Source organism: Anoplophora glabripennis, unplaced genomic scaffold (genome assembly GCF_000390285.2).
Source record: "Anoplophora glabripennis isolate ALB-LARVAE unplaced genomic scaffold, Agla_2.0 scaffold875, whole genome shotgun sequence".
NCBI classification, from domain to species: Eukaryota; Metazoa; Arthropoda; class Insecta; order Coleoptera; family Cerambycidae; genus Anoplophora; species Anoplophora glabripennis.
This window is the reverse complement of record NW_019416968.1, coordinates 78,954-89,824: the sequence shown is the minus strand read 5'-3', so window position 1 is coordinate 89,824 and position 10,871 is coordinate 78,954. Positions and strand designations below refer to the sequence as shown.

General features: G+C 33.3%; 1 protein-coding gene across 1 annotated transcript in view; it reads left to right on the top strand.

Annotated features, from left to right (window-relative positions):
- The window catches only part of LOC108912250 (putative fatty acyl-CoA reductase CG5065), a 58,346-nt gene that overhangs the window by 29,158 nt on the left and 18,317 nt on the right, over nucleotides 1-10,871 (top strand). Inside the window, exon 3 of the mRNA XM_018717439.2 lies at nucleotides 5,056-5,478. Within this exon, the coding sequence (XP_018572955.2) occupies nucleotides 5,056-5,478 (423 nt within the window). The remainder of the gene's footprint in view (nucleotides 1-5,055; nucleotides 5,479-10,871) is intronic.

Genomic DNA, 10,871 nt, shown 5'->3' with positions numbered 1-10,871 from the left:
TTTTTTCTTTTGGGGACATATAAAAAGTATTGTTTATGCGACCCCAGTTGCCAGTGTTGAAGAGCTACAGGAAAGAATATTCGCGTCGGCTGATAAGATTCGCAACAATCCCATAATTTTTGCTCGAGTCCGTACAACTTTGGTAAACGTGTTAGGTTGTGTTTAGAAAGAAATGGCAATTATTTTGGAAATGTCCTTTAACTAAGTTTTTTGTTTTTTCTCGTTTTGATAATAAATTATTTCTTAGTTTCGTTTTCATTGTACTTCTATTTAATAAAAGTTTCTGCGACATTCAAACAGTTATTTGTGCAACTACTGTAAAGAGTGTGTATTTGTTGTACGATGCATGAAGTTTGCAGCTCGAGACGAAGTTGAGAGCTGCAATCATGTTAAGTGCAACAAATATGCTTTTTGCACATGTTGCACGCAACATTTTTTCTACGATTGTTTTTATTTCAAATTTTATTTAACAGTATTTTACATAATATTAAAATTTTAACTGACAACTGGAAATTAATTGCGCAAATTGTCAATGTCAGACGTTAGGTACTTATGGATATGCTTAGATTAAACTTGTAATCAATATTTTTTTTGTACTACTGTAAAAAAAGTTAAACTTTTGGCACAGTAGGTAGTGCAATAAGTAGTAAATTTTGCACGATCGTAGAAAAAAACACTTGTAGCATGTCCACATATTCATCATTAGTAAAATTTGGCATAATTCTTGTTAATTTACACCCAAAAAGTATTTAGCTGATAACAGTGACAACTTACAGAAGAGTTAATTGTTACAACTGGCATGACAGTAGCACACTTAGTTTTTCTTTGATTGATTGCAATCATATACGGTGTGAGGTGAATGGTAATACATTTTATTTTTTTTATTAACAAACGAAAAGTTTTAAAGGAAAATTGCTATGGAGGTAAAAGTTTCTAAAAGAACCAGTTTATCTAATGCGTATTTTTGGATATCGAGTTTTTACGAAATATAAAAGTTATGGCAAAAAATGGCTTGAGGGGTGGTTATTTCAACCCCTTTCGAGGGGTTAAAATTTTCGAAAAATAGTTGAAAACTCGCATCTGTATTAGTAAACAACCTGTAAAAAATTTGTTATTTGTACCTCGTTCGGTTTTCAAATTACAGCCAATTTTCATAATTTTTTTGGAAACTTTGATGGCCCATATCTCTTCAGTGGTGAACATTTTACTAAGGCGATTTTTTGCAGATCCTGTTCTTTTGAAATGTAGATTCACTGGTATTATTTATGCTACTCCATTCAAAAACACCCTGTATAGTGCGTTATATTTATATAACTTTATCGCACTTAATTATAAATTTTCTTTTTATCAATTGTGTTTGAGATTGTGAGCGCTCTGAATAATTTTTATTTTTTGTGTCGCATATTTCGAACATTAATGTTTTTATTTTATTTATTTCAGTAGAGACGTAACTTCCCAAATCCCCAGTTGGCCAGATTGGTTGTCCGAGACGTTCGGTTAATTTTTTGTGGTGGTGTCATTTAATTTCTTTGTCATTGATCGTGTAGCGACGGATACAGTAGGAATCATTGATTTTAGTACATCTGAATCTAACTTTATGCGTGATAAGGTATCTGCATTAGTGTTTGTTATTCCTGGTTTGTATTGTATTTCGAAATTATAGTCTAGTAAGTCTAAACGCATTCTAGTAAATTTTGAAGACGGAGATTTATGAGTAAAAAGTCCAACTAACTGTCTGTGATCGGTGACGACTATAAATTTTTGGTTAGCATTGTATACAGTGTGTTAAAAAAAGAGTGTAAAATAAGCAGAAAAGTCTCAATAAACATGGGTCCGCAAAGTAACGATTGCGGAGATATGGAATGTTTTATGTTTTTTAGCTCCTTTTTTATTTTGCAAAAACGTTGTGTATTTTCTTATNTTGTACCTCGTTCGGTTTTCAAATTACAGCCAATTTTCATAATGTTTTTGGAAACTTTGATGGCCCATATCTCTTCAGTGGTGAACATTTTACTAAGGCGATTTTTTGCAGATCCTGTTCTTTTGAAATGTAGATTCACTGGTATTATTTATGCTACTCCATTCAAAAACACCCTGTATAGTGCGTTATATTTATATAACTTTATCGCACTTAATTATAAATTTTCTTTTTATCAATTGTGTTTGAGATTGTGAGCGCTCTGAATAATTTTTATTTTTTGTGTCGCATATTTCGAACATTAATGTTTTTATTTTATTTATTTCAGTAGAGACGTAACTTCCCAAATCCCCAGTTGGCCAGATTGGTTGTCCGAGACGTTCGGTTAATTTTTTGTGGTGGTGTCATTTAATTTCTTTGTCATTGATCGTGTAGCGACGGATACAGTAGGAATCATTGATTTTAGTACATCTGAATCTAACTTTATGCGTGATAAGGTATCTGCATTAGTGTTTGTTTTTCCTGGTTTGTATTGTATTTCGAAATTATAGTCTAGTAAGTCTAAACGCATTCTAGTAAATTTTGAAGACGGAGATTTATGAGTAAAAAGTCCAACTAACTGTCTGTGATCGGTGACGACTATAAATTTTTGGTTAGCATTGTATACAGTGTGTTAAAAAAAGAGTGTAAAATAAGCAGAAAAGTCTCAATAAACATGGGTCCGCAAAGTAACGATTGCGGAGATATGGAATGTTTTATGTTTTTTAGCCCCTTTTTTTATTTTGCAAAAACGTTGTGTATTTTCTTATAATAGTTGGTTGATGTTTAGTGAAATAAACAGTACGTATTTGACAGTTGTTCTCAGTGCACAAGTTTTCTTTCGCTATGGCTGGTTACTCTAACGCAGAATTAACAGACATGCATTTCATGTATGGTCGTGCTAATGGGAACGCCACCGAAGCGCGACGTCTTTATGTTGACGCTTATCCAAATCGCCAGATTCCTTCACAACGCATGTTTGGAAGAATTCACCAAAGATTGCGTGATACCGGTTCCTTGAGCAAACAGTGCCATTTATCCGGAAGACCAAGGTCGGTATCCACTCCTAGAGCAGAAGAAGAAATTCTAGCACTGGTAGAGCAGAATCCAGGTACGAGTGTGCGGAGAATATCAGCCGAGGTAGGAATTAGTGGTCCTCTTGTTTGGAGAATCCTTCACGAGCAACTGCTTTATCCATACCATGTGCAACGAGTACAGGCCTTAAATCCAATAAATGATCATCAAGCACGTTTGGTTTTTTGCCGCTGGTTTCTACGTCATGATGCTGAAGACCCTCGTTTTCTTGCAAACATTCTTTTTACTGATGAGGCCGGGTTCACAAGAAATGGAGTGTTTAATTTTCACAATACGCATATTTGGGCCGACGAAAATCCTCATGCTCTAATAGAATCTGGACATCAGGCACGTTTTTCATTAAACATTTGGATGGGTATTGTAGGTGACAGGTTTCTAGGTCCTGTTGTTTTACCAAACCGATTAACAGGCGCTGCTTACCTCAACTTTCTGCAGAACACACTGTATGAGTTTTTGGAAGACATTCCTTTGAATCAGAGGCAACAAATGTGGTTCCAGCATGATGGTGCTCCAGCTCATTTTTCCATGGCCGTTAGAGAGCATTTACACCAAACTTTTCCACATAGATGGGTAGGAAGGGCCGGACCTGTTTTATGGCCTCCAAGATCGCCTGATCTGAACCCTCTAGATTTCTTTGTTTGGGGATATTTGAAGACATTAGTGTATGGTACTCCTGTAAATAGCCTGGAAGAGCTGCAGCTACGGATTAATCAAAAGTGTCAAGAAATCCAAACCAAGGAGGGTGTTTTCGAAAGAGTTCGAATATCGTTGAGACGAAGATGTCGTGCCTGCTTGGAAATGGACGGAAGGCACTTTGAACATCTTCTGTAACTTTGTTTTTTGTTTATTAAAAGCTTCCTGTGAAAATACTTTATTCTATTTCTTACAGAATGTTTAACTAACTGAACAGTTTTTATGACATATTGACATATTTATAAAACATTTGATTAACACTCAAACAGTCTTTACGGTATAACATTATTAATCGCACACTACATCACTACTGCTAGCAGCTGCACTCTCTACCGTAACGTATCGGTCTCGCGGGAAAGAGCTCTCTTCACGTACGACATTTTTATTTTCCACACTTCCTTTGTCGCTTTATTCCTAATAAAATAAAATGTTTGAAAAACAAATAGTGGTCCATATCTCCGCAACCGTTACTTTGCGGACCCATGTTTATTAAGACTTTTCTGCTTATTTTGGTTCATACTATTACCTCCTGAAATATTTTACACTCTTTTTTAACACCCTGTAGATATGGACGGAAATGTGTTATTCCCCAATAAATTGCTAATAACTCTTTTAGAATTACAGGTTTATTTATTTAATGTTTTGTCAGATTTCTGCTTGCGTAAGTTATCGGGCGATCTTTTCCTATTTCACCTTGAGACAAAACACATCCCAACGTAAAATTTGAAGCGTCCGTAGTAAAAGTAAAGGGTTTTGAAAAATAAGGATATTGCAATATGGGTGGTTCGATCAATTCTTTCTTTAAAATATTAAATGCTTCGTCGCAATCTGACGTACAATGTCTCATTTTTTTTTTAATAATTTATTCAGAGGGTATGCTATATCCACGATTAAAATATGTACCTCTATATGAGTTGTTGCTATTTATATGTCCTCTAAATTGTTGGTTGTAGTTGTTTTGATAACCATTATTGGAGTTATTCGCTTTTATTTCTAGTTTAAGTACCTGATTTAGTTCGATACTTCGATATGACGATTATTATTTCGATTTGCGCGATTATTAAAAAAATGTTTCCTTTGGACATGATAAACATTTTAAGTGTTTTAAGGACTAAATGATAGAGAAACTTCGGCTTCTAATGCTATTTGAACTGCTTCGCTAAATGTTTTGACTCTTGACGCTAAAATAACAGTTCTAATATCCTTATAAAAATATAACGAATATAACGTACGCCTAGAAAATGTCGCTTTCAGACACATATAACTTCCGTGGAAAAAATAATTTTCTATTATATTGTACAATTTTTTAGGTTTATCGGAGAAAGACACACAAACCCTTATTGAAAACGTGGACATCATCTACCACGGAGCAGCTTCAATAAGATTCGATGACCATCTGAAAGATAGCGTTCTGCTGAATACAAGGGGAACTAAAGAAGTTATAGACATAGCATTGCAAGCAAGAAAGTTAATAACGTTTGTGCATATATCTACTGCATATTGTAATTGCGATAGATTCGAAGTAGAGGAAAAATTATATCCAGCACATGCCGACTGGAAAACTACTATATCGCTGGCGGAGCAAGTTGATCAGCATACATTAAATATTTTGTCACCACATTTTATTCATCCTTTACCAAATACCTACTCATTTGCAAAATCTTTATCTGAACATGTCGTCACTGATTTGTGCAAAGGTAAAATGCGTACAGCAATTGCAAGGCCTTCAATTGGTAAGTCAGAGAACCAGGTATTTAACTATAATGTAGAAAATTGCATAAATTCGTTCAAAAATTTGAAGATTAAATAGTTTAAACAATTTCCGAGATGGTTTCTTTTCTGAGATATAGAATATTTCTCAAAAAATGGCTATTACTTTATTACTAGATTCCTTACTAAACGTAGCTGATCAAAAACTTTATTTTGAAAATACATATTTTTTTTAAGCAATATCAAATTGGGAACACCAAATATTTTAATACGTATAGATTATGCACATCACATATGGTCGTAATTAATCCATACTCAAATTAAAAACTAATAGTAGATATATTTTAATAGAAAGTTTTATCCACAATCAGAATGAGTCAAATGGCTTATATTGAAAATTTTCGAATTAAAAAGAATTTTCATTAAAATTCGTTTTCTAGTCGATCGAATTATCATTTTATTTAACTTGAAAAAAATAATAAAGCAATAAGAATTGTACTTTCAAAATATACAATCAGCTGCCACAAAATTTGTATTTACAGTATTTTTTAATACAGGGTCGGAAAGTCGCCATGGTTCATCGGCCGTTACGTGAGAGCGATAAAGAAAGTCATAGAAATCCGTGCGATAGAGAAAGATGGCTATAATGAAGGCGTCTAATAGTCACCGCCCATTTCGCCCTTCCACAAATAAGATCCACTTCTTATTTTCCTATTCTTAAAGTTAACCGTTTTTGATATTGTATTTAAATTTTTTCAAAAAAGATTAAGAAAGCACTGCCTAATTCAAAAAGATGTGTGTTTTACAATAATAAAGTTAGAGCGATAAAATTTATAGGGGACATAACTAAAACTCTAAATTTCCCTACCATAATTTTAAAATGACTTAATTTAATACAGGGTGGTAGAAATTTAATGCCGAATTTAAACTTTAAAACTTTAAACCATCTTAACTTATTTTTTTAAAGGAACACCCTGTATATTTTTACGCAACCTTATTAACAATTTTGTTCTCTTTCGAATGGTATAATCACAGACAATATAGCTTATCGCCACAGACTGCTACTTAAATGCTGGAAATTGGCAACCCGAAATGGATGCAGGGTCTCCTTAGCCGGCTTCCAGCTATAAAATTTAGCGTGGTAACTCTTCTACTTGGTAATAGGCGGCAGTTCCAGCGGTGGCTTTGTTGCCAAATAATAACTGCTAAATAAATTTAATGCTTTCAATTATGTAATTAAAGAGATATGGAAATTATCTGATGTTTGCAAATCACATTTGCCTTAAATGCTAAATAAAATAAATCAAGTTAGAATTAAATCTATGAATTTACCTAATTAATTATTTTATATCACCTTGGAATGGGAAAATTCAAAAACTTGACATTAATGTTTTTAGATTTGTGCGTCGACTTCCAATATGGTACGATATTAACGCCTTTTTAAAAAAAAATGCATTATACAGGTTGTGTATCCTTAGATGGGAACTGCTCTCTTAGTGTTGATTTCTTTAGATAGGTAAAATAATAATTATTGACACAAGTGTTGCATATCATAGATGCCATTGGTAGTGCTCATATTTGTGACACAAGGTGTTCAAAAAAATTAACACAATGTAAAATTGCTGGAACCTCAAAGAGTAGTTGAATACGAAATTTATTTAAAAAAAAAACAACAAATCATCAATCAATACAGAGATAAGATAATGCGTTCGTCACTGCTGTTGTAATTTTTTACTAACTTTTTTGTTTTTCGACATACTGACTTCGGACCGTTTCCATTCAACGCAGAACGGACAATCAGAACCAGAGTAGTGGGGAGATTTTTTTAATTATTTTTTCAATTCAACGCACCGTTTCCGAATTATAAGACCTTTTTTACTGTATCACCTCACACACCTCTTCTTTCCGAAATTTATTTTCCACATACGGACTTCGGACCTTTTCCATTCAACGCAGAACTGTCATACAGAACTTGGGGTGTGGGGAGATTTTTTCAATTATTTTTTCGATTTAACGCACCGTTTCCGAGTTATACGGCCTTTTTACTATATCACGTCACACACCTCTTGTTTCCAAAATTTATTTTCGACATACGGACTTCGGACCTTTTGCATTCAACGCAGAACGGACAATCAGAACCAGGGGTGTGGGGAGATTTTTTTAATTATTATTTCGATTCAACGCACCGTTTCCGAGTTATAAGACCATTTTTACTGTTCTCACGCACCTCTTGTTTCAGAAATTTATTTTCTACATATGGACTTCGGACCTTTTGCATTCAACACAGAAGGAACATACAGAACCAGGGGGGGTGGGGAGATTTTGCAATAATTTTTTCGATTCAATACACCGTTTCCGAGTTATAAATAAACAGTTTTTTATCCTATGATGTCACACACCGTTGGTCCCGTTTTTTTTTTGGCATGCAGGTTTTGACGTTTTTCACTCGATCACCAATCATAACCATGGAAGATTTTTTGATACTTAGAGTCCAATATTGGCAAATTTATTTTGGAGGAAGAATCCCGTCAACGAACACTAAAAAATATTATTAGAAACCTTAGGTGGCCAGAAAACAGCCCCGATCTCAGTCCTTTAGACACATTTTTTTGAGGATACTTCAACAAAATATATTATTAAAGACCTGAAAATTTACAAGCACTGAAAGAAAAATACAGGACGAAATGTTTGATAATTTTGAATTTATTTTTGAAGCAACTAATAGTAAATTAAAACATATTTTCAACTGTATCACCACAATTACTTGCATGCTGATTTGTAAAAATTGTAGGTATTTTAATGTTATTTCATTTTTAGGTATTCTCCTTATGTTGTTGTTGTTGTTGGTTAGTTATAAAAATCGTTGTTTGTTATTTTCTAAGGATGAATTTTAATTTTTTTGATGATTTTTTTTATTTTAAACGTATATTTTATGCCAGCAAATTTTGATGTCAAAAGAAATAAAGGAAAAGTCGTACATTTGTATTTAAAATTTCTTTCTATCTTTAATTATTAAACCTATAAGTGGATGTCAAAATACAAAAAAAAAAACCTGTACCTACATTCCGCGACGTACTGATAACCCACCTTGTATATTAAATAAATTTATCGTCATCATCAAATATTAAAAAAATGATATTACAAGCTGTTTAAAATATCATACGAATTTTGTTTATTTGGAAATATATTTTCTGCAGTATTTCAATACCAAAAAATGAAAATAGTAGGTAGCTAATTAACGAAATTATGATTAAATAACTTAATTGTAACACCGTTGCAGAATATCATATGAAACTACATAGATATTCGTTGATTCTTTAAAAACATTTTTATCAATTCCTACATCATACATTTAAGTAAATACAGTAACGCAAAAAACAGATATTGATAAAAAAAGTGTACAAAAGAAATCTGTAAGTACGCCTGGCAACATTACCAAAGTCTTGTTTATATGTTGTTAGGATACGCGTAGGTATGCGGGCCGTGGTGTACTCTACCGGCAATTCGGAAATTTAAAACTGCTGGCCTATTCCAGTAGCGGTCTGTGGCGATAGCTATTTTGTCTGTGGTATATTGGTTCCCTATACCTATCTCTTCTAGTTTTTAAGGCTTTTACTATTTTTCGTGCAGTCAACGGATATCGCATAATTAATTTAGTGGAACTTCAAAACTAGCACCTAATCTGTCACCAATTTATTGTTGTCAATTTAACACATACAGTGAATGTTTATTTAAATAGTTAAAGAATGGCACACGTGAACATTTATTCAAATGCTGACATTCTAAATTTATTGTTCATTCATGTAGAGTGTCACAAGATAACAAATATGACTTGCAGGGTATTTAATGAGAGATATCCTCATTTACCACCAATCAGTAGACACATTTTACGAAGAATTTTAAGAAATCAATTAGAACATGGTCTAATTTCTGCACAGGATTTTGCCAAAGCCGATAACTTTAGGTGAAGGTAACATCGTCAATGTTTTGGCATATTTTCATGCTTACCCAGAATCATAAATTCGTGCTGCTGAACAGGATTTAGGCATTTCAAAAACGTCCATCCAAAAAATTTTGAAAACTAATGGTAATCATCCATTTAAATTCAATTTTGTACCTGCACTTCATCCCAAGGATGCTGAAAGACGAACCCAATATGTACTGTGAAATGATTTTAACGCGAAGTCAAGAAGATCCATGTCATCCGCGAAAGAAATTTTCAACACAAGTTTAGTGTCAACGTATTTTGCTAAGTTAAAGACAGTCAGGTGAGGAACTTCATTTACGAGTACAATTTAAATACACAAAGATACCTCTATATTTTGAGAACCGTTGTAACATATTTCTAGAAGATCTACCCCTAGATCAACTAATCGTCTAGGACCCTGGGATTGGCCACCAAGATCTCCTGATCTGTCACCACCAGATTTTTATATCTGGGGTGCAATAAAAGAGAAAGTGTACTCAACGCCAGTTTCTTCCAAAGTTGCCTGTAGAAGAAAAGCCTTTGAAACGTTACCTGCTGCCCAAATAGCCGAAGCTGTTACAGATGGAGTAACAAGAAGGATACATAACTGTTTACTAGATACATAACTAGATGGCGGTCAATTCGAGCTAATTAATTAGATTTCTGTAAATAATTATTATTCGTATTATGTAGTTTAATTCTGTTATCTTAGTAAAATTATTTTTAATTTATCCCTACTGATTGGTAGTCAATGAGTGCATCTCTCATTAGATAATCTGCAAGTTGTATTTATTATCTTGTGACACTCTCCATGAATAAATAATAAATTTAGAATGTAAGCATTTGAATCAATGTTAACGTTTTCCATTCTTTAAACAGATAATACTCAAATAAACATTCACTGTATGTGTTAAATTGACGTCAATAAACTAGTGACATATTAGGTGCTTGTTTTGAAGTTCTACTAAAAATTTCACAGCCATCCTCGCAAAAGATTATGCGATATCCATTGACTGCACGGAAAACAGTAAATATCTTAAAAACCAGAAGAGATAGTTATAGAGAACCATTATACCATTCGAAAAAGAACAAAATTGTTCATCAGGTTGCGCAAAAATATACAGGGTGTTCCACTAAAAAAAATAAGTTAAGATGGTTTAAAGTTGACTAAATACGGCATTAAATTTCTACCACCCTGTATGAAATTAAGTCATTTTGAAATTATGGCAGGGAAGCTTAAGGTATTAGTTTTAATCTTTTTTTTAAAAATTAAATATATCAAAAACGGTTAACTTTAAGAATAGGAAACCTTTATAAAAGATCACCTAAAATTTGACGTAGAAACCAAAACTGCAATAATATACAGGGTGTTCCATTTAAAATAACGAAGATGACGTCAACTTCCGGTATAACCGGAAGCGTGAGGTGGACGCCATTAAGCACCGATTT